Here is a 25,284-nt window from a genome sequence, read left to right as displayed (position 1 = left end):
TTTCCTGAAGTTAAGATGGTTACATATATACACTGCAGCAATTCCTTGGAAACATTTCTGTTGACTAAATGGCAATAATATAAATGACAAAGCTACTGCAATTCAATTTCAAATTTATAAATCGGCCCCACTCATTCACTTCTAGGCAATAAAGGCATTACTTTACTGCACGGGTCCCCAATCTTTTTGGCTGTGTGGATGGCGGTGGTGGCTTCAGTGATTTCAGAGGTGGGGGGAGTGGTTTCAGACGTGCAATCTAAATCACACACATACACAAATGAAGTTTTGCAAGCTCACCCACCACTTCGGCGGCCCCGTTCCCATGGGGCCGTGGCACAGTAGCACGCTGCAGCCATGGCTCTGGGGTTGGGGACCTTTGCTGTATTGCATTTTGATTGCTACTCTCAAACAGCTACCCTTCCAAATTGCAGCAAACATTCAGAAGTTACAGAACTGTATATCGGCACCTAAAAATTGCCCAGGAAGACCAACATTTAACTGCAGCCCCATTTTATCATTCATCAGTATCTTAAATCTGCACAAAATGGAAAACTGTAATTCTAAATACATATATTTATATGCTTGCAATGTTCAGTCATATTGTTATTCAAGTTATTTTATTAAAAAAAATAGGTACATGTTTCTGCCCAGAAATATATCAAATTACATATTTAAAGGTATATATCTTCAATTTTCATTCAAGTCAAACCACAGAATTTAAGATTATATGTCCTAGGTACAGGCCATGAGCAATACCCAGTTTACAGCTACTACTTTTTTGGTAACATAGCGATTTTCAGTTCATAATATATACTATTTACAATAAATAAATAAAATTGCTTTATATTAAATTTTGAGAAGGGATGTAATTTTACAATTTTAAGGGTGATCATCAGATTTCTACTTACATAAAGTTCATGGATCAAATGAAATCCTTAAAAGACATTCTCAATTCACTATGGGCAAGAGGAAAATAAAATGGGAGGAATGAAGAGTCTCATGAAGAAGTAGGCTAGTTCAGGAAAACAATTTACCTATAACATCATCCAGGCAAAAAGGGTAGGATTAATTACTAATATGAGCAAGTTCCCCTGAAAATGAAATAACAACATCCAGATGTGGGCTGTCAACTTGCAATTCATCATCACAGTATAATTTGAAAAAAACTTGTCAAAAATGCTCAAGTTTCCTTCTTGTGGCAGGCTCATTTAAAAAGGAAGGTTTTAATAACAACACAAGCCCCAATCAGAGAAGTTGTAAAGTTACACATAAATCACTCAAAGAATGAACTATCTCCTTACAAGCTGCATTTGTGCAGATACTGAAAACTGGCTGCAAAATAGATGAATTGTAATTCCTGGTTGAAAATTGTTTTAGGACAGTAGACTTTTAGCATTATTTCTTTGGTTTTTGTTTTAATTATCTTCTCTCTTGTAGACAGATGTGCATCTTGATTCATGTGCAATTCATGCAGAAACACTATTTTATCTGGCCAAAGTAAAGACCCCAAAAGACATATACCCTAATTTATTTATATAAGTATTTTATCTAATGCTATAAAGTTGCAAACTTTCAGCAGTATTCCACATACTCACAGCATGGGAGCAGTGTCTTCTGCTTATCTTTATTTTTTAATTTCAATTGAACTCTGTAAATGAAATCCAAACAGTTGCTTTGTGAAGTCAAACAATTTTCTTTTTAAAATGAGTTTCTTAATAATTTCATTCATAAAATATGGAAGGTTAAATACTTTAGGCTGAGAAGACGTGAACAATATTCATTTTAGTGTTATTGAAAATCTCAAGTACTAATACCCAGGGATCATTTAATTTTTTCTGTACTGTTTTTTCAAATGTAAGGACAAACTGAAACTGGACTGAGAGTATTATCAGAGATTCTATCAAAAGATTGCACTTAATTTCAGAATGCTATATGTTTCGATGTGTTTGTGTTATAAACCCACCCATTAACCCACCTACTTCAACTTTGAGAGAAGTTCAAAAGCTATTTATAATACAGCATGATTCAGAGGAAAAACATCCAATAATTAACAGGGCTAAACTAAATTATGTGAGAACCTAAGCACCACTTTTGATTCTAGTTAAGGAACAATGTATCATAGATAAAGTATGAGCTATTTTTATTACAAAAATCTGAAAGTAGTTACCCAATATACTAATCCATGAATGGGCTCTCAAAAGCAGGCTCTGAATTGAGTTTCTACAGCACTGAATGATACATCATCCCTAACCACATTAGCAAATAAACATTTTCAATTCAATTACGTGGAATGTAATTTAAAGTGTGCCTACAACTTATATTTTAGCTAAGGCATATTGACATTTCCTAAAAAAAAAGTTTCCTTAATTTAAAAAAGTAATCAAATTCTTAAAGTTGGACACAAACATAGAGTATTTTGGAACCATATAGATTTCAGTTAAGAATACCATATACATTCTCATAAAATACATACAGAGTAAACTTTGCCAAGTTTTGCTGAACTTCAATTTTTTGCTGTATTTTCATATATTAAAGAAAGCACTTTAAATGCTAGTGATTTCTCAAATATATTCTGAAACTTACTGTTCAATCTATTATAAACTGGGGGGAAATAATCAGTCTTTAATTGAGGTGTAAAAACTGCCTCATAAATTCATAAGTGGTGAAGGCAACGGCTTGAGAAGGAATACAACGGATGTAATTCAATGATAATCCACGGTATAATCCCCTTCGTATTCCATGGTTTCCATAAACATATTTCAATGTTTGGACCATTGTACTAGAAAGAGAACAGAGAAAGTCTTTGTAAAACAAGAGATTTTCCAACACTTTACTTCAAATAACATTTTAAAAAGCAGGGAATTTTGCCTTACCTAATGGGAAAATATAGAGGTCCCCCTACTTTTATTCACATAGAGGGCAGATGTAATTTTATTATACAGAGATAATGCTAAATTATTGCTAATGAGATTTAATTATTTTGCAAAATGTCTCTTTACATAAAAAAGAAAATACAGCCCAAAATCAAGATTTTTGATTCTTTTATCTGAAAATCCAAATTCCACATGAATATGAAGCTCAGTTCACAAGAAAATCTTCTACACAAGCTCACTGATGTGAGTAGAAACATTTTTAAAGTGAGAGATTGCAGTTTGTTGCCATTCTAATTGTACATTATAATAGGTAAGACTTCCAAGATATGTACAGTCTTGAGGCAAGACATTTAAATGAACACGGTGCCAAAATATAGAATAAATGCCATATTTTGGAATCTTACCTGTTGTCACTTCGGAAAGAAATTTCAAGAAAACTTGTTTATAGTTTAGCTTTCTCCATATGACATAGATGCTAATGAACTGAAGGTTCATTTTCTTTTACACTGTGTCATTCCTATGGATTTTAGGGTACATTTTACAGAAGGATTTAATTCCTTAGAAGAAATTTAATTCCTAAGAATGTTTTATTTCCTTGCCTGCAGAACTTGGAAAAAATAGAATATTTTGCCCTATTTGTTTTTTGCAGTTCTGCATTTTTCTTTTTAGATGAAACTTTATTATAAATATGTCACTTTACATGCTTCAACCTGATCACAAAAATAGTATAACTATAAAAAGCTGAAATACTGAAAAAAATTAAATGACATACTTTAAAAAATCTTAAAGGAGTAGTTTTCAGTAGGTCATTTTTCACTTCCTTTCCATTGTTCTTAGCCACTAATCATTACTTAAATATTTCTCCTTTTATTGAAACATTGACCATTATTGCTTATATTTGTTTAAATCATTTCACTATGTTTAATTAATTTCCAATTTGTTTATCTTGTTAATAACTGACAGAATTATATACCATCCGTAAAATATTTTATATCAATCTTCCCTCAAATTGTAGCTTGGAATAAATTACATTTTTTCATAACTATTCCCATTGTTCCAATTTAATTAATTCTTTGACATTTTGCATGCTTTTTAAGTTTATGTTCTCATTGTTTTTACTGTTTTATTACTTGTTCAACTGAGATTATGTAATCACTGACCATTAAAGCATTCTTCTCCTAATAAAATAAACCATTTGAGGCAATCAGCCTACAATTAGGCTGCCCATGGGACACCTAAATTTTAACTCTGCATAAAATGTGAAATTAAGGCTGCCCAGTATTAATATGCAGTGTGGTCTATTGACATTTGTGTGACCATTTACTGAAATAACATCCCTTCAGCCCTTTATCAGGGCAAAGTAGCCTGATGACAGTAAGTACCAATGCTCACAGCCTCATCTGTTTTTTTCTTTTTTTTTTCCTGTTTAAGAACCTGGCTTGCTGCAAAGTATAGTATCTGCTTGTTTAGGCTTTGAGCTCGTATTTATTTGCATCCATGCTTTTAGGCCCAGAATAGACTCATAGGGTCAACAGAGATTTTGGAGAGAGTATTGTGGTTGACAATGTCACTGTGACAGCCACTTGATGAGCGCACATATTACACAATCTCAACATTCCCAATCTAACTTCACTCCAAAGATGGCTAATGCCAGTGCCAGCCTAATATTGCAACTTATGTCAGATGAAATCCTCTATCTGTGTATCAGAAATAACAAAAGGAACCTGACCTTCTAGACATAGCTTTTGAACTTAAATGCATTCCTCTTACTTTGAAGCTATAGCTTACTATGAAGCTTTAAATGCTATGCTTACCTTGCTAGTTATATACACATGGACCAAAGAACAAAAAGACACTGTTAACGTTTTAGAGCAATATGATACAGTAGATAGCTATTACTGCAGGCATATATTTGGTTCCAGAGATGAAACCTACCAACATTTTTCAGAATCAGGAAGTATGGCTCCCAACTGCATTCGCCTACGAGTGACATCGAGGGGGTATCTGGGGAAGGGAAAAAGCATGTTCTTTAACTGCAGTTATCACAGTGCAACTATTCGCACTGCAAAATAATAATTAAAAGGACATTTACATAAGGAACATGTGGAAAAGGACATTTACATAAGGAACATGTGGAAAATACAAAGCTGCCTTATATTGGATCAAATATAAAGAGCCTTGGTGGCGCAGTGGGCTAATGCCTCCTTAAGTAACACCAGCTGCCTGCAATTAGTGCAGGTTCGCATCCCACCAGGCTCAAGGTTGACTCAGCCTTCCATCCTTCCGAGGTAGGTAAAATGAGGACCCAGATTGTTGGGGGCAATTAAGCTGACTTTGTAATAATGCCGCTTGGGGGTGTGTGTGAAAGCCCTAACAAGCAGGCATATACATAGAATGAAGGCTACTGCTAAGCTTGTAAGCCGCCCTGAGTCTTTGGAGAAGGGCGGGATATAAATGTAATAAAAATTAAAATTAAAAATTAAATTAAATTAGGAGCTGACTTTGGCAGCAGAAATTCTATGCCAAAGCCTAGTATCCAACACTTGGTTTTTACTTTTTTTTTTTAAACAGCCATGCTGAAATATTCCAGATTATATCTTTCTGCATATTTAAGAATATAACTCGCTGGAGAACAATGAAACTATTTTTATCACAGTTGCTTAATGAGAAAAGCAATCCCAATTATTTCATTTTTATTAAATATCTATCTCACATTTCTACCAAAAGCAGTGCTAAAGTGGCTATCATAACGGACAGAATACCGAACTGTAATTGAAAACAAATGAATCGGGAGAATCCATAAAAATTTAAAAAAAAAATGCTAAGGCTTTTAGCACAAGATTTTAGAAAAGAGTTATGTTCACTGTATTCAAAATCAATCATATGCTTTAGCGCATGTTTTATTTTGTGGCAGTTTCAGAACACACCATAAGGTTTAACACTGGAAAACCAGGTACTAGGCTCCATATCTGAATTGCCAGGAATTTTCTTCATGTTTTCATATAAAACTTTAAATTTTTAAAAAAATGGTAAAGAAAATGAAAAACTTTAACCCTTAAGAGATTTTATATAACAGCCCTTTAAAAAAAAATTGGCTATCATGTAAGAATGACATAGTAGTTGTATTCATTCTAGAATGATGGATTGTAACCCCCAAAATTGTATGAATTGGTTGAAGTAAACCCCAAAAGAACACAATCCAGAAACCAAAAAAGTATTTCATTTCCTTTGATTTCAATAACAGTTAAAAGACATGTTTGTATCCTTTTCACTGATATCAGCAGAACATTAAACTTAGGTATTTGAAAGAATTATAAACATTTAACCCAGCAATTGTTTAAATTTGAAAACCAAGAAAAAATGGAGGCTACGTACTAAAGCTGCATGAAAGTAACTTGTTTTCAGCTATGGTCTTTTTTCTTAAATGTTTTATCTATTTCTACTTCTGCTCAATCATGAGCCTCAACAGGTGGTGAGAGCTGGCCATTAAATTTCATTTTTAAATTTATCTTGCCTCATTCTTGTTGCTTTACAAAATGAGAAAAAGTATGTAGCCATGCCAGCTTTAGCAGAGAAAAGCCAAGGTATATAACTGAGTTGGCACAATATGCACTATGCTCCAACGCTTTTATGTAATTCAAACCATGTTAAATTATCATTATGATAAATATGTATTTTTTTACCACAGCTTTCTAGTGTAACTATTGGGGTTCTGGTGGCATTCAAGTATTCCCTGTCAATTTATTATGCAACCCTATCTTGCACTGTAGCTATATTAGAGCTACAATTTTTTGAACAGCATCTGGAGTAATAGTTTATTTACACACAAACCTCATATAAACTGACAAGGAAAACAGCAGATTGGAGGCTTTGTTACACATAAGCAAATGTATCCCTTCAACTGATTTTAGAGAAATGGCTCCAGGGCAGAACTTAAGAGCTGCAGCTCTTCTGCTAAGGATACTGAAGACAGAAAATGAAACATTGCCTTGCTTTGGAATTCTGCTGGTTGCTTGTTTTTTTTTAGCCTGTACAGTGAGCTTTCTTTGCAGACAGAAATTTAAACGATGTTATATATATTTCATGATTTCTAAAGGCGGAAGGAAACAAAATTCCTAATGCAAGCTATCCTAACATTTCTTCAGGAAGTGCAGTAAAATACTAGAATAACTTACGATATTGTTTGTGCTATGGCTCCAGCTACGCCACCACACAGCAAATTTACGTGCGTTTTCAAAACTAAGACATCAGGATTATCTAAGCAAGGCCTCCCAAGCAGGGTAGGCGCTTGGGCAAGTCCCACACTCTTTAAGGTACCAAAGGTAAAAAATGAGAAACCTGAAAGGAAAAAAAAAATATCTTTAATTGAAACATTACCTCAAACAACAAAGTACATAGATGTTATAGGCACAATTCAGCCAAAGAATGCGCTTATTTCAATCTAACAGTAGTGCATGTGCCAAGCTCTGTTCTATTAAAGGTAAAGGTTCCCCCGCACATGCGTGCTAGTCGTTTCCGACTCTAGGGGCCGGTGCTCATCTCCGTTTCAAAGCCGAAGAGCCAGCGCTTGTCCGAGGACGTCTCCGTGGTCATGTGGCCGGCATGACTAGACGCCAAAGGCGCACGGAACACTGTTACCTTCCCACCGGAGTGGTCCCTATTTTTCTACTTGCATTTTTACGTGCTTTCGAACTGCTAGGTTGGCAGAAGCTGGGACGAGTAACAGGCGCTCACTCTGCTACGCGGCACTCGGGATTCGACCCGCCAAACTGCCGATATTCTGATCAACAAGCTCAGCGTTCTAACCCACTGAGCCACCGCGTCCCATTACATATCCATTAATTACATATCATTAATTACATATCCATTACATATCCATTAATTTTAAGTGCTAAATTTTAGTTTGATCATCAAATATATCATGACATTGTCTCCATTTTTTCAAACTTCATTTTTCTGGATCACTTGGAGCAGACAGTCTTGATATATTCTGGTAGATGGGCAACAAAATTACTTGAATTTTACCGATTGCCAGAAAGACATAACAATCCTCAGAAATGAATGCAATGTGCCCTATATTGGAAAGTAATCAGAAAAATTCCCTTTGAAAAGAATCCTTTTAAAAAAGCTCCTGTGTTAGAGTAATTCTCTTTCTTTACATAATATTGTCCTTGTCTTTACCATTATCTTGGACATTACGTTCTTACAATAAAGAAACATTCTGATCTACAGAGTACTAAAATGTGGCTGCAATAAAAATGTAAGATTTTAAAAAACAAGAACAATTTGAAACAGCATTTATGATTAAAACCAAAGAAACAGAATAATCTAAGCAACAGTAAACCAAGAGGACTTAAGATGCTTACTGAAATACTGAAAGCATTACACAACTTATTGATGAGCTAAACCTCTGGGATTTAATTAATGAGTTATTAGCAAAGTTGAAAAAAGAACGTGTCTACATCCCTCAATCATAACGGGTTCAAAATGCAATCCCAAACCAGAATTTCAACATTTAAACTAATTAAAACATATACAGAGTTAGAACTTAAATGAAAATCAGCATTTTGCTTATTAGATTTGGGTTGTGACTTCTGCAACTGACAAAAAAATCCAACTAAGAATAACCCAAGCCATCATGTTGTGGGAATTTTGAAGACTATGTACACATGCATTTAAAATAAACTGATGTCCTTTAAGAAAAAAGAAAAGAAAATGATATAGTTCTCAGCCAACAGTTTTCAGTCTATCCTTTAGATTAGATAGAATCTTCCCCATTAAGGGAGGGAGAAAGGAGACAAAGAAATATTTAAGTCACAATCAAGATTAAAGAATTTTTGACCAAAGATCCACATAATATATCAGAATTGCATTACTTAGGCAGACAAAGAGATTAGGCCTATAAATATCTAGAATCATGGATCTCAAAAAGCAAATAACGTGATTTACTTATTTATGCAGATGTTGGCACATAAGTATATAGTGGAGGCAACTGCAATGATGACACTATAGTTTGACACTATACAAGGGTGTCAAACTTGCAACGTCACGTGACGCGACGTATCGTGACTTTTTTCCATTGCCAGCAATGGGGTGGGTGTGATTTTGGTGTGATGCATCCGGCCGGTAGGCCAGCAGCTTGACACCCCTGCTATAGAGGCACCATTGTGACATCATCACATGCTGCAGAAACTGCTGCCTTCAGTAAGGATAAGTAAGTCAGGTATTGCTAAAAAATCATGTAGTTAATCTTAAATGTCACTTCTATTTTCATTTTTTAAAATACAGAGATCTGCAGTTAGAGTCAACAGTAGAAATCAAAATGTTTTAGTAGCTGACTTTCAATTTATGGAACTGCCTGAATTGAGAGCACCTCCAACAAATTCTTCTAGAAATGTTGGAAAAAACGAACAGAAAAGTAAATCACCAAGCACTATGACCAAACTTCATTTCTAGCAGTTCCATTTTTTAATTGTTCATGTGCAAAAAGTTTTTATTTTATTTTAAAGGAAGCAAAGAAAAGAGTTTTCAAATCAAAATTAAACCTAAAGAGGTTCACCAGAAAACAATCATGTTCAAGTTGTACTCACCCGCATATGGAGCCATTCCGACTATTGTTGGCATAAGTCCACGATAAAATCCTTGCATACCACCTTCCTTTGGCAAAAGCCAATAACAGCAAGAAAACAGAAAATAAATTTAGGAGAATTACACATATGAGTAAAGTTTTGAAAAGAAAGCTCTAATTTCCATTTTTTTTTCATATACTATATTCCAGGGCTATGCAAATTATTTGAAAGAGATGTGCTACAACGCAACTAGAATCACTAAAGCAGTCATAACTTTTTTCACAACTCTGCAACCTGCTTTTGGCTGTCTGCACATGGATGTGCATGCACAGTCACTTTAAAGTATCTGTAAAGATACATGTAAGAGGGACGCGGTGGCTCAGTGGGTTAGGACGCTGAGCTTGTCGATCAGAAGGTCGGCAGTTTGCCGGGTCGAATCCCGAGTGCCGCGTAGCAGAGTGAGCGCCTGTTACTCATCCCAGCTTCTGCCAACCTAGCAGTTCAAAAGCACGCAAAAAATGCAAGTAGAAAAATAGGGACCACTACGGTGGGAAGGTAACAGCGTTCCGTGTGCCTTTGGCTTCTAGTCATGCCGGCCACATGACCATGGAGACATCCTCAGACAAGCGCTGGCTCTTCGGCTTTGAAACAGAGATGAGCACCGGCCCCTAGAGTTGGAATGCATGTGCGGGGGAACCTTTATCTTTAAAGATACATGTAAGCACAAAAATGCCACTGAAGTCAGAACCTGACCTGACCACAGAAGCAATAAGCTGGCTACTCAATTTCTGAATTTCTGCATTCACATGGCATGCACTGATTCTATCTCATATCTTTCAACACAAATTACTAAACTACCATATCAATCCTACAAGGTTTCAAGATCTTGCTAAAATGAGAAAGGTATCCCTTGACACTTAAGTCTAATTGTATTTATAATACATGTCAAGTTGGATAAATACAGTCTATCCTTCCCTCCCCATCTTGATATTTTATTTTATTATTATTTTATTATTATTTTTATTATAATATGCATAGATGTTGATTACAACACTCCTCGTTTTCACCTATCATGACCATTATGTGCTGAAAGCTATGGGCATACAAGGAATCTGTTGGCCAGACCTGGTTAAAAGCAGCCCATTCATATACTTTCATCAGAACATTTTTACTTAAAAGCATGCCTTCATCAAAAATCTTTCACAACTCACTGTACTAGAACTGATTTAATTCAGCTATCAGAACAAATTTGTCTACCCAGAATCTGACAATAAAAAATAACACTATAATTTCAGAATCAGAATAGAGCTGGAAGGGACCTTGGAGGTCTTCTAGTCCAGCCCCTTGCTCAAGCAGGAGATCATTTACCACTTCAGACAAGTGACTGTCCAGTCTCTTCTTAAAAACCTCCAATGACGAAGCGCCCACAATTTCTGGAGGCAAGCTGTTCCACTGGTTAGTTGTCCTTGCTGTTAGGAAGTTTCTCCTTAATTCCAGCTTCCTTTTTTCTTGTCCTGCCCTCTGGTGTTTTGGAGAATAGTTTGACCCTCTTTTCTTTGTGTCAGCCTCTCAAATACTGGGATACTGCTATCATGTCCCCCTTAGTCCTCCTTTTCTCTAGAGTAGCCTAACCCAAATCCTGCAACCGTTTTTCGTATCTCCAGGCTTTAATCATCTTAGTTGCTCCGCTTTGTACTTTTTCCAAAGTATCAACATCTTATTTGTAAATGTGGTCAGCATTTTTATGCAGCATCAGTTTTGTTGTGATTCAGGGTCAGCCTGTGGGTTCGGCAGTTGGGTCGGACGACTCAGAGGAGATGGGGGGGGGGTGTTGAAGAGCTTGCTGATGATGGCCTTGAGGCTCCGCAGAGCCCTCAGCCAGGCCCCTCCCACCTGGAGACCCAGCTGTGTGAGCCTGACAGCGTGGATGAAGATGACCCACAGCTGGCCCTGTTCAAGGACGCCCGATGCAGGAGGCAGTCAATCAGGAGTAAACAGAGGAAGGCAATGGGGCACCTCGGAAGGAGGCAGAGAGAAGCCATGCTCTGAACTGTATAAAAGGGGAATGTGTGGGAGGGCTGGTTTGCTGAAGGCAACCGCTTGAATAGTTCCTGTTTCATAGCTCCTGTTTCATAGCTCCTGTTTCATGGTTGGTGTCTGTTTTATGTTAATAAATTTGGCAGGCTTTATTCCAGCCTCTTGCCGTTTGTAAAGGGGTTGTCCCTGCTTTTTCTGCAGGGCCGGTAGCAGGCTGGTACAGAACAAGTTTTTCCAAGGGGCTATCTTCATTTACACAAATGAATACTTACTTGTCAAGAGTGTCCTTGGTCTACTTTTCTTTATAATTACCCTTTTTAACTAAAATGACTTAGCAATGCCACTGTAGATTCCAATTTATGAGAGGCACCCAAGTTGTGTGCCTATTTCATATACAGTTCATGAAAATAACAGTGCAGGGGAGAAGAATTCCTTTCCAATCAAGCTTGGGTAATTACAGCTCTTTCTTCTCATCTTCCAAAGTGACCTAGACTAGTGCTAAACAAGGGATTTTAAGGCAACTCTTTGGCTTCATGAGCATACTGGGCAGTTACATTCATTAGTCCAGGCTTTGCTTTGGGAGTCAATCCCACCCTGAGTTGCCTAATTGCTCTGCTACTGATCACCAGAGAAATGCATGCTCAGATTCTGAGTTGAAGAAAAGTTAAGCTGGTTCTTTCAGAGCAGGGATCTTCAAACTTGGCCCTTTTATGACTTGTGGACTTCAACTCCCAGAATTCCTCAGCCAGGCATGCTGGCTGAGGAATTCTGGGAGTTGAAGTCCACAAGTCATAAAAGGGCAAAGTTTGAAGACCTCTGTTTCAAAGCAATGCAATTTTCACCATTGCATTCTTTTACTTGTTTTGATTTGCCATATGCTGTTTTTCCAACTAATTTCTTTGTATTAGGAATTACTGTTTTATTTTGTAAATTCTGTAAATAGCACAGGTAATTGATCAAAAAAATTAAGAACTCCTTTGATTTGGTTTAGTCAGACACTGTTCTCCTTTCATTAAAAATACACACATTTCATCAAGTGCTCATAAACCACCAATTGGGACAGGAGAAACATTAAACCAGGGGTCTTCAAATTTGGCCCTTTTACGAGTTGTGGACTTCAACTCCCAGAATTCCTCAGCCAGCGTGCCTGGCTGAGGAATTCTGGGAGTTGAAGTCTACAACTCGTAAAAGGGCCAAGTTTGAAGACCCCTGCATTAAACAGAGGAGCAGCTTTATTATTCTTATTTGCTACCCTTATAAATACACTGAGCTTGTAAATTCATTTTTCTTGCTCAATTTTCTGCTGAGAACTATTACAGAATATAAACAGGTATTTGTAAAGCCATAATACTGAAGAAAAGCAAAGACAATTACCTTGGTGTAAATGGTCTTGAATGCATGAATAATTCCCCTGTAAGTATGATCCCCTTTTACTTGGAATGCCAACCGTGCTCTCACCATATCAAGGGGGTATGTACAGATCACTGCTGTTATACCTTCCAAAAATTAATAATAATAGAAAAAAAATCAGCATACACCCGAGTCTAAAAGGCTTTAGAAATTTGATTTTTATCTCTAGTTATTATAGGCATAAGAATGATGGAAGCAATACATTAAAATTAAGTGGACAATCCATATGGATAGTATACAGAACCTTGAAGGATCAGGTGATTTAGATTGCTTGCAAAAATTACACCCCATGTTGCTGAAATCAGTAACCTACAGAAGGATGGTAATTTTTAAAATATTCTTTCTTAAACATACTTTAAAAAAAAAGCTAGCATAAGGATGTGGGGAATAAGTGTTCAGTACCTTTTTCTGTTTTGCATTTGGAAAGCTTAAATTCTTTTATTCTTGAAATGCCTTTAGAAAGTGATGGGGGATGAGAAGCTTATGTTTTAAATAATTGAAATTAAGCTTCCCCCCCCTGCTTCAACCTTTTTATTTCCTTAAAGGAAACTGAAAGGCAATTATCCACCAATGAAGCATTACTACTCAGATTTGAATTACACAAGGCACAGGAAATCCAAAGTTGAAAGTTCACACCATAAAGTTTTACCTTTGCCAATCCCAACAGACGCATCACAATAGACTTTTCAAGGCATTTCCCTCAGATTATTCTTAAATTCAGTGCCTTCTGTTATCTATGTTTGGTCTTGCAAGCATTTAGAAATTTTATTTCCAACATTTCTCAACTCCCTTAAAGTGCAAAATTATATTAGCACCACAGATCAAATTCATCACAGAAGGTAGAAAGATATTTCAATGGATTTTTCATTCTCCATACAACACTTTGTGCTCATTTGTTCTTACATTATTCTTACAAATATGGAGACATTCCACATATTTATTATGTGGCATGGTATTTACCATTTGTTCTAGATATATTCTGTCATCAGTTTATTAGGTCAGTACCTGAGGGATTGGCAATTAAACTTTCTTTTGCAGTAGCTTCCATTTCTTCCCCCCTCTTGCTTATTTTCTTATTTCTTTTCCATACACTTCAATAAGCATAAGCACTGTAGCATTTCATAAAACTATTCTTTTGTACTAGATTTTCACAAGCTGTAAAAAAGTTACTACGGCCAACAATTTCCATCCAAAGTATGGAAGTATAATCGCAATGTATGTGGTTCATCTGAAAAATGTTCACACCAATATCTATGAATAGTGTAGAGACATTTCTCACTTTTAATAAAAGAAGTTGTGTACTGACTGAACATGTCACTTGGTAGACAAGCTTGGAATAAAAGAAGTAGTACTTCATGCAACACACTAACAATGTGGCACAGGCATGTATTGTGAGCACTATCTTTTTAAACAATCAAACCAGAAATCTAGTTTGATCATTTTAGTAGCTACAGTAATCATAGGTGAAATCTGCTTAAGTAGATGCAATCTATCTCTGATTAGAACATGAAAATCTTAACTCAGTTGTTTTGTTCTTTGAGCTTCCAAAAGAGTGCAAGTAGCCACTAATGAAAACCATTTCATTTTTGATAAACTACAAGTAGTCCTCAAGTTATGACAGCAATTGGGACCAGAATTCCCATTGTTAATCAATGCAGTCGTACAGCACAACATCAAGCGATCACATTGCTTATCGATGGCAATCTGAACAGTCCCATCTGCAATCACAGCCACAGGACATGAGGGCTGTTAAGTGAGAACAGGTGAATGTCCCAGCTAAGGAGTGTGGGGGGGGGAGTGCTGGTGCCATGGGCAGACGTTACAGAAAGCTGCAGGGCACAGAGGTACTGTGGGCCACACACCCTGTGCTACAGAGTATTAGATCCCTGGATCTTCTGTTCCAAAGCAAAGCCCGAGAGAAAAGCAGTGGGAGCAACTTGTAGGAATGACGTGCAACCATCCCTGTCAGCTTCCCAATGGACTTGTATGTGGGTAGCTAACAAGGAAGGTCTGGTGTTCAGGTGACCGTGGGACACCGCAACCATCATAACCACCAGGTGGTTAATTGCAATCACATGACCACAGGGATGTGTGAGAGCCAGAATTTTGAGGACCCGTCATTAAGTGCCACTCATTCTACAGCATCCTAAGTTTCAATGGTCAATAAATCAATCGTAACTTGAAAAATACCTGTCTCCCACCTACTGTAGCAAATGGAAAGAAACCAGAAACTCTTTAAGCCCTAGTATTGGTCTTCAAAATCTTTTACAAGGTTGTTTCTGGAGATCTTTTTTTATCTGATTAAAACAAACTTTTAAGGCTGGGATTTAATTAATTAAAAACCACAACTGTAAACATTATAGAAAAGGACACATATACACTGAGAAAAAAAAGAGAATGAAGAGGAATACCTGCTAAGGATCCAGCCATTAACCGATGAATATGACTAGAAATGCCAAGCCTGTCCTTTATCACCTACAAAATGATTACATTTGAAGTGTGGAAAAAACTCTTAACATACCAAAGATAAAGTTCATTACTCTTCACCATATGCCATAACAATTTTTTAAATAATCACACTAAACCCAACGTTCTTTGTGTTAGCTGCTCTAAAGCATGATTTTACTGAAAAGTAAGTGAAGGTCCTGTATACAATGTTAAGTAATAAATCATGATTATACACTAGCAAACCAGTAACAGGCCATATTATGGCTTGGTCTTAGAAACGTCTGGAAGTTTATTATGAGATTGTAAGTTTCAATATGAGCGGTTATTAAATGCATGACACATAAATACATGACTGGAAATAAATCATATTGACTTCATTTCATGTCAATGAAAGTTAAAAGCAGATGAAATAAAATCTAATCGTTTTTTTTTTGTGCTGCCCCTCCTGCTGATTTCTGGAATGACGCCACTTAAAAACTCTGCGAGGCCCTCAACCCCCAAAGATTGTTTTCTCCTGATACATAAATACAAGTCAAGAAATCATGACTTATTTCAAGACAGTATAAGAGTTTGCTCTTGGGTCTTCTTGAAAACAAAGGTACTGTGGAAAGGATTCGTCTTCTGTCCCTTGCCACTAAAAGCTGTGATTCTGGGCTAGGATGTCAGCTGAAAACAAGGTGTCCTGGAATAGCCTCCCACAGAATTGGCCCACTGCTAAGTACATCATTTTCTGTGGAAGAATGTTCCTATCTAAATAAACCCATAATCATTGTTCCGCTATTCTTCCTTTGTTTTAATAGAATTCAGCAAGGTAGAACTCTTGGTAAATCACATAAAACCTACAAATACAAAAATATGTATTTGCAAGTATTTAGATTAATTATACAGTTTTTAAATCCTTTTTTTTAGCAGCAAAACCACTGGCCTTTTCCTTCCCACATACAAAAAGAATCTGGCTGCTAAATTCTGTCCAAAAAAGGTTATAATGATATATATTGTCAATTTTAAAATTTGAAACCACTTTATACCACATAGATGAAACAAGACACGGGTTACTTACCTTTTTATACTGACCAAATGCTGTAAACTGAATTGCACCGTATGGAAAGATTCGAATCATCATTGCCCCGTTTCCTTTATAGTATCCTAAGAAGCCCTCTTTCTTCGGTACAGCGCAAAGTGTAGAAATGACACCTGTCAGCGTTACAAAGCAGACTAACGTGTTACCATTTTCATCTCAGCATTTTAAATTGCTCGCTTACGAGAACTATTCTATAAATCTAGAAAACGCTGCTGTCAAAACTGTAAGTTCGTTATGACTATAGTGCAAATGCAGGTATTTAATATAATTACAGAATTACCAGGTATTTCAAGTCTTGCCATACGGTATTTATAGCCCAACTCTTGAGCAATATACATAAAGAATGAAAAATATTAAACACTCTGCTGAAGCATGATAAAATGCATTGTAAAGAAGAATAATTATATATGATGTCGTATAATGACCTGCATTTTCAAAACCAGGAACACTGATGTCAGTACATGAAAAGTGTAGATGCTAGAAAAAAAGTAACATCTTTCTATCACAGTTAACACTGGTACAGTATATTTTAATCTTCTGCTGTTAGTACGCTTAATAAATCCGAGATATGTCAGGAATAAAAGAAAATGCAAAATGAACAAATGTGGGTACTATAGCTTCAGGAAATCAATCCAGTTTAGAAATTAGGGTGAGAATCAGTATCTGAAAAAGCATCAGTGCTCTTAAAGAGAAGGTATCTGAGATTCTACACTTTTACACTGCAATTCCTAATAAATTGATAATGTATAAACAAAAACATGATCTAACTATATACTATCATTTGACAAATTAACTAATCTTAATTATGATCACTGTTCTACTTTTAGAGAAAAACTGCTACTGTAGAACTGAAAGTACATAACATGAAAAAGTTATCCTATATCTTTGCTTGTGCGTCAGCTAGGTCTAAATTCTATACAAACACTGGATTTACATCTTAATTAATTCATAATGTGGTCTGCTTTGTTTGGCAAAGCGTGTTGTATGAATCTAAACACCATGGCTTGTAACTCATGACACAATCACAAGCAACTTTCTGCTGACTGGGGAGGCAGAATGATGTGGCAGTAATGACAAATGAGTAGAGCCAGGACTCACATACGAGAGTGGATCACTCAAGGATGTTTGTTTTTTTCAATCTGTCTTTTAGAGAGAGAACTTCAAACTTTTGTGAGATTTTGTTTTTGTTTTTCCTTGCTTTACACTATGTTAAGCAATATTTAATATAGTAGTACTCATTACTTTTGAGGCTATCACAAAGCGGCAAAAAACAATTATTTGCTGGTTGTCAACAAATGAGTCTACAGAGAGCAATATGAGGAAGCAATATGATAGCCGTTACTGGGTTTCCACACCATGCTATTTCAATAAAAAATAATTAAAACAAATGATAGCTTAGTTACTTAGTATAAGCAGCACAAGTCACATTTCATAAAAGTCTGAATTATGCAAGATCTACTCTGAAGTCAGAAAGAGAAGTTTTATTTCCTCAATTCCATATTTTATATTCACTATGAGGTTTTCCATAACAAGAAATAAATCATGGCTGAAGAAACCCACTTAGCATGTTTTCAAAAACTGAAGTGGCAGACTTAGAACAAGGGTCCCCAACCCCAGGTCCATGGACTGGTACCGGGCCGTGACATGCCAGCAACTGGTCCACACAGACAAGCAAAGCCCCATCTGTGGGATGCTGGCAGCACACAAAACCACACTCTCTCCGGTCTGTGGAAAAACCTTTCTCCACGGAACTGGTCCCTCAGGTTGGGAATCTCTGACTTAGAAGACCAGGAAAAATGTGAAGTGATTAGAAAAGTGAGTTTACTCCTAAGTGCTCCCTTGATCTGAGGAAGCCAAAGAACAATTGAAGGAAAAGTTATTTTTCAAATGGAGCAAACAAGAAGCTGACTGACAAATCTCTGAATAAGACCAAAAAGAGCAAGTGATTTAATAATTTATATGCGGTCTCCAAAACCAATGTTCTCCTTTGGACTGGTGCTTACAAAGCATTTTAAAAGCCAATTACCTAAATAATTTAACCTAAAAATAGCAGAATTAGAAAGAATCCATAGCAGCATAAATTCAATCGTAATATGCTCATAAAACAATTTAAGACCTAACATACAAATAAAACAGTATGTACAAGAAAATTAAATGTAGACAAGCATCTCTCATCTTATCAACTCATCTCTCACACAGGAGTTGTATTTAGCCCCCACTTTGAATGTGGCGAATTTAGGAGATTTAGAATTTTTGAAAAATCTATTATCAGATGAAGGAAATACTTGAATACAGCTATTTAAAAAGATAAGCCAGCATCCCACCAGAAACTGCTAAAATACACAATTCTTAGCTGTTTTAGCCAGCATTCCCAATGCTACATCAGTTGTTGTTGTTCAGCAACAACATTGGGAGGATTCCCCACCATATTTTTCCACAAACACTTTTGATTCTACTAGCATATGCATGCACAGTTAGTCCTCGACTTACAACCTTTTGTTAGGTAACCATTCGAAGTTACAGCACTGAAAAAAGTGATTTATGACTGGTTTTCGCACTTAGACCATTGTAGCACCCCCATAATCATGTGATCAAAATTCAGGCATTTGGAAACTGGCATGTATATATGACAGCAGCATTGATTGTCCTCTGATCACATTTATAACCTTCCTGGCCAGCTTCTGATAAGCAGTGGGGGAAACAAGATTCACTTAACAACTGCATGATTTACTTAATGCAGTGATTCACTTAAATGTGACAAAAAGGTCATAAAATGGGACACAACTCACTTAGCTGTCTTGCTTAGCAACAGAAATTTTAGGCTCAATTGTGATTGTAAGTCAAAGACTACCTGTATTTTCCAACGTTAACATTAGCACACTGCATGAACATAAGTCTTAATATCCTTAAGAATGTATATGCATGTTAAATGTATTAATAGCAGAAAGAATTGCATTTATTTAGTGTTTGAAAAGTGAAGACTACCATTTGAAGAAGAGGGGATTAAGAAAATGCCATAATGTGTAGAAACTGACAGAGCGATATTGAAGAACAAAGAAAAAGCAGACATAGAATAATTTTAATATGTATTGTTAACCAAAAAATGAACCCAGACAACACATTGTTTACTAAGCACCCATGATTTGTAAAAATAGAAATTCAGTAACTCTATTAAAAAAAAGAATGTCATTGCTTTGACCTATCTCTTCTGTGATTCTAGCAATAGAAACAATATTGCTTGAACTTGCTTCAATCCCAGCAGCACACATTGTGTGTGTGTGTGTGTGTATACGTATACATACATACATACATACATACATACATACATACATAATCCTGTCTTATATAACTTGAACAGAAAGGTAATTTCTATACGGGCTACGGCAATATTTCCTCTTTAATCAATAGGTTTGCACTAAATCCCTTGATGTATTGTTATTTTTAATTAAAAGACCAACTTGGCATTCAACAGAAGTTTCGTCAAAATGTGTGATAATGCACACAATCTAATTATAAAGGTAGAATAGCAAGGGCAAAATAAACTTCTCGCATCCATATTTTAGGAATTTTGACTTAATTTTAAATTTAGAATGAATATCTGATGTGATTTTAGTGGCTTATATTTGCTGTTATTTGTTGAGCTATTGTGAAGAATAGCAGCTCTATAATAAAGTACAGGTAGAAAAATGGTTGTAAAAGATTAAGAAGTGCACCCACAAATCATAACTGAACTAAAACAGATCCAAAACATTAGAAGACTGAACACTATTGTTATGTATTCAAAGTTCCAACCAACAATATTTAAAAAATCATTTGTACTTATTCAAAAACCAGAGAGAGAACCATAATTCTTGTTCCAATATAGCTTACAACCCAGAATTTAGCTTTAAAATCTTATAGAAAACCAGGTCTAAACACATTAATAATATCAATTGATATATTTGAATTATTGCAATTACACAAGCAAATTGAAGAAATCTACTTTCTTTACCAATTATAAAAATCACACATTATAAGCAATAATATTAGATCCCACAATATGTAATTTCTTACCTAAATGTTTGTAATGATGATTGTGAGCTTGCAACAAAATCTTTACTCGATCCAGTGGTGCAATGGTTGACTTGGCACAACATCCTGCAACACCTTTCCAACAAGCAAAAATAGTACTATTTACTAACTACCAGACATTTAGCAAGAGCTATTTTTAAACTTTTATCTTTTCAAGGTTCATCGTGCAATAGGTAAGCAAGCATTGCTTTCTCAGTCAACAGTTATAATGTCTGCTAAAAAATATACTCCTGTTATTTCTCAATTTCTGATGAAGCAGAAAGCACACTGAGAAAAGTATGAAATCATAAGAACGCCTTTGGTATATCTAAAATCTAAAAGGATCTTTCACAGACAAAAGTTGTCTATGGAGATTCTTTCATCCAGGCCATTGTTCTGGCCAGAACTGATGAAGCTTTTTGGATGAGAAGCACCTTTGGGGAAGTTTTCTAAAGAAATCAGAGGCTGACTCAAGAGTTATTGAGAAGTGGGCAACACACAAATTTAATAAATTATGACTATCAGAAAATATGAGAATTTAACACGTTTAAGAGTTTCATTCAGGAAATTCCTAATTCAAGTCTCACCTCAATCTAGTATATAAACTGGTCATCATTTTTCACATCTACGGTATTTTTAACAATATATTTAATCTATAGAAAGCAAATCTACAGTGCTATTTAAAAAAATCACAGCCAAGTTTTGCTATCATAGCTGTCAGAAGTGAAGAAGCAAAGGAGGGAGGATTGGGGGGGGCTCCCCCGCTGACAATCCTATACCTTTACTAGCTTTATAGTAAAAAAAATCCTCAGTTTACCTTCCTGCATTTGTAAAGCAAGTACATTAGTAGCCTGCCTAACCTGAGTGTTATTACATGCACAGTTCTTTGTGAACACAGCCACACAACATAAAGGTAAAGGTAAAGGTTCCCCCGCACATGCATGCTAGTCGTTTCCGACTCTAGGGGCCGGTGCTCATCTCCGTTTCAAAGCCGAAGAGCCAGCGCTTGTCCGAGGACGTCTCCGTGGTCATGTGGCCTGCATGACTAGACGCCAAAGGCGCACGGAACGCTGTTACCTTCCCACCGCAGTGGTCCCTATTTTTCTACTTGCATTTTTACGTGCTTTCGAACTGCTAGGTTGGCAGAAGCTGGGACGAGTAACAGGCGCTCACTCTGCTACGTGGCACTCGGGATTCGACCCGCCAAACTGCCGACCTTCTGATCGACAAGCTCAGCGTCCTAACCCACTGAGCCACCGCGTCCCTTAAGCCACACAACATAGTAAATACTAAACATAGTAAATACTAAACATAGTAAATACTAAAACAGCTATTAGCTGAATTTGTCAGCTGTATAGAAACTCTTGAGAATCAGTTCCTTAAAGCAATAAAATCCTATAATTCATGAACTCGTATGACCTGACAGCCCTCCCTGAATTACAGTACTCAGGATTCCATGTCCTATTCATTTTCTTTTGAAAAAGTGTACAAAGATGATGAATCATCTGTATTTTTGCTGATCTAGACAGGAAGCAATTACAGGAACTGCCAATGCTTTCCTCCAAAGGAAAAAATAAAATATTGTAAACATATAAGAACCAATTCAGTATGATGGTTAAGATGCTGGCTAGAAACCATGGAATTGTTAAGTTCTAGGCTTCCATTAGACATGAAAGATAGCTGGGTGGCTATGGGCCAGATATTCTCTCTTAGTCAGGGCTACCAGACAGACAGGGTTGTTGTTGCAGAAAAATAGAAGGCAGGAGTACATTCACCACCTTGCATTATATATGAAAAAGGGTAAGATATAAATATATAAAGTAATATGAGAAAGCAAGTTTTTGTGGAATTCCTGTGTTTCAAACAACCATATAATAAATACAGCAACATTTTCTTCTTTCTTGCAACATAGTTATTTTCGGCTAAATCACAGTGCTGTACATTTTTTCAAAAATCAATGGCTTTTTACTTTACCCAGGTCTCCCCTCAAGTTTTAAAAATCAGTACAAATGATGTAAGAGAGCCAGTTTTGTGTTTCTGGGCACTAGCCTAGACTGAAAAACTGTGAGATGGTGAATTCTAGCCCCACTTTGAGCATCAAGGCAGCTGGGTGACCTTGGGCAGGTCTCAGAAATTTCTCCCTTTCAGCCCAAGGAAGGAGGCAATGAATGGCAAACCACTGCTGAACAACCTTGCAAAGAAAACAGCAGACACTTGCCCAGTCGCCAGGAGTCAAGACTGACTTGAAGGGACACAAAAAAGAAAAATTCATAATCCTCCTAGGACGCTTTTTAGCTTTAATAATTCCCCAGTACGAAATCATTATCAATATTTTTAATTTTTAATTTTAATTTTAATTCCATTTATATCCCGCCCTTCTCCGAAGACTCAGGGCGGCTTACAAGCTTAGCAGTAGCTAGCTATTACTAAATATGTTGCTAGCTATTACTAAATCAGGAGAACGGACACCCAACTTCCTTGCCCATAGTCCAAGAACTATCTGAAACCGTTTAAGGGGCTATATACAGCTTTTACTTAGGGGTTATTCTTTTCCCTACAACTTTTCACCAGACATTTTAATCCAGGGGTCTTCAAACTTGGCCCTTTTATGACTTGTGGACTTCAACTCCCAGAATTCCTCAGCCAGACACGCTGGCTGAGGAATTCTGGGAGTTGAAGTCCACAAGTCATAAAAGGGCCAAGTTTGAAGACCCCTGTTTTAATCCCTTTGGCCCTTCCTTTCTCTAGGGGCCCACGGACATTCTTCCCCATTTTTCGACCTCGGAAGGAGGCAGCCGGGAACAGGAAACTTAATGTGTACGGTTTTATATTGGGGCGGGGGAGCAAAGCGATTCCAATATACCAGGGGTAGGCAACCTCGGCTCTTTTATGACTCATGGACTTCAACTCCCAGAATTCCTGAGTCAGCTATGCTGACTCAGGAATTCTGGGAGTTGAAGTCCATGAGTCATAAAAGAGCCGAGGTTGCCTACCCCTGCAATATACCCATTCCAAACCCCATTCAGACGAGGGGGGAACAGGGCAGATTGCGGAGAGCAGCCCACGGAGCACTTCCTAAAAATAAGGAAAGGCAGCCTAGCCGCCCCCCCCCCACCCTGAAATTTAGCTACGGGGTTGTTTTTTTTTAAAAAAAAGGTTTTTTAAGTTTTAAGGGTCTGAAAACCATTTCTGAGCAAGAGACTTCAAGGACCAAGACAGAGCGAGGTCATGCCGGTTCGGCCGCCCTTCTCCCTCCGGGCCGCCCCGGGCTCTCACCGCCGGCTTCCCCTCCGAACTCACCTCCGGCCACAAAGGAGCGCAGCCAGTAGAAATCTCGCTGGGTGGGAGACGAGGGCAACCGGGCGCCGGGTCCCGCGGCGGCGGCGGCGGCTTCCGTGGCCATGAAGCCGACAGCTGGCTGGCTGGCCTTCCCCCAACACCAATTCTACGAGGTGGCGGCGGCGGCGGCAGAGCAGCTTCAGCCCATGCTAGCGCCTCCAGCAGCACACGAGGCCGGGCAGGCCGGGCCTCTCCGCCCAGCGAGCCCGGGAGGCGGAGCCGCCGCCCAGCTTCCTCGGCCCGTGGCGCCCGCTGATGACGTCATAGCCTCGCTGGGTCAGCCGCCCACCTACGGAGCAGCGTTTCTCAACCGGGGCAACGGGAAGATTTTTATTTATTTATTTATTTATTTATTTATTTATTTATTTATTTATTTATTTATTTATTTTAATCCCATTTATGTATCTCGCCCTTCTCCGAAGACTCCGGGCGGCTTACAATTTTAAAGCACAAATCAATGTGCTTAGCAATAGCCTTCATTCTATGTATATGCGACCACAAAGAAGTCCCAGCTTAGCTGGGAAGTTGGACAATTCTTAGAAGTCTTCAATCAACCCCTTCTGTAGTAATAGCGCTGAAAGAGCTGCGGCGTGCCTCCAGCGCTAGCTTGAGGTTGAATCCACCCACCAGCTGCCTGCAATTAGTGCAGGTTCGCATCCCACCAGGCTCAAGGTTGACTCAGCCTTCCATCCTTCCGAGGTAGGTAAAATGAGGACCCAGATTGTTGGGGGCAATAAGCTGACTTGGTAATAATGCCGCTGGGGAGGGGGGGGGGAAAGCCCTAATAAGCAGGCATATACATAGAATGAAGGCTGTTGCTAAGCACATTGATTTGTGCTTTAAAATTGTAAGCCGCCCTGAGTCTTCGGAGAAGGGCGGGATATGTAAATGGGATTATTACTGCTTTCGCCCCCCCTCCCAAGCGGCATTATTACCAAGTCAGCTTATTGCCCCCAACAATCTGGGTCCTCATTTTACCTGCCTCGGAAGGATGGAAGGCTGAGTCAACCTTGAGCCTGGTGGGATGCGAACCTGCACTAATTGCAGGCAGCTGGTGGGTGGATTCAACCTCAAGCTAGCGATGGAGGCACGCTGCAGCTCTTTCAGCGCTATTACTACAGAAGTGGTTGATTGAAGACTTCTAAGAATTGTCCAACTTCCCAGCTAAGCTGGGACTTCTTTGTGGTCTCCCATCCAGGCATCAGACTGCTAGACTTTTCAGCTCTTGCGCCCAGACGGAGGCTGCCCCAATTGGAGGGTCGAGATGGATGGATGATTTCACTTTCTACAGCTGCCCACTCGGACCCAACTGCAGGCGGGTCACCAGACTTAAAAGACAGTCTGACAGTTAAAACAGGAATAAAACAGTTGTGCTGAGAAAAGGAAACTTGTTCATCATTTAGGCAAAACCGAATCTTAATAATGCTTATCATCCTATCCCAGGTCTTCATGATGCTTTGAATCAGGCTGATTCAGG

General features: G+C 37.7%; 1 protein-coding gene across 2 annotated transcripts; it reads right to left on the bottom strand.

The window, feature by feature from the left end:
• Positions 1–598: 598 nt before the first annotated feature.
• Positions 599–24,542, bottom strand: SLC25A16 (solute carrier family 25 member 16). Of its 2 annotated transcripts, XM_081328897.1 has the most exons (9): positions 23,769–24,542; positions 20,472–20,564; positions 16,398–16,531; positions 15,301–15,364; positions 12,854–12,975; positions 9,464–9,530; positions 7,049–7,211; positions 4,809–4,877; positions 599–2,779 (listed from the first exon to the last, which is right to left on the bottom strand). In XM_081328897.1, exons 1-9 carry the CDS (start codon positions 23,869–23,871, stop codon positions 2,623–2,625), a joined length of 972 nt encoding a protein of 323 aa, XP_081185023.1. In that variant the 5' UTR covers positions 23,872–24,542; the 3' UTR covers positions 599–2,622. The 2 variants fall into 2 exon arrangements, with proteins under 2 accessions (XP_081185023.1, XP_081185024.1); XM_081328898.1 differs by lacking the exons at positions 20,472–20,564; positions 23,769–24,542 and having other exon boundaries at positions 16,412–16,496.
• Between the last annotated feature and the right edge of the window lie 742 nt (positions 24,543–25,284).

The sequence above is a fragment of the Vipera berus genome (assembly GCF_964194415.1).
Source record: "Vipera berus genome assembly, chromosome: 5".
Lineage (NCBI taxonomy): Eukaryota > Metazoa > Chordata > Lepidosauria > Squamata > Viperidae > Vipera > Vipera berus.
This window is presented reverse-complemented; position numbering and strand designations above follow the sequence as displayed.

What these genes read in the sequence shown, in the direction of transcription:
- SLC25A16 (XM_081328897.1), bottom strand. Translation starts at nt 23,871, where the DNA reads ATGGCCACGGAAGCCGCCGCCGCCGCCGCGGGACCCGGCGCCCGGTTG. An exon ending in TCATCATTACAAACATTTAG is followed by an intron (nt 16,532 to 20,471) that starts GTAAGAAATTAC and finishes TAACGCTGACAG; the next exon opens with GTGTCATTTCTACACTTTGC. An exon ending in AATGGCTGGATCCTTAGCAG is followed by an intron (nt 12,976 to 15,300) that starts GTATTCCTCTTC and finishes AATTTTTGGAAG; the next exon opens with GTATAACAGCAGTGATCTGT.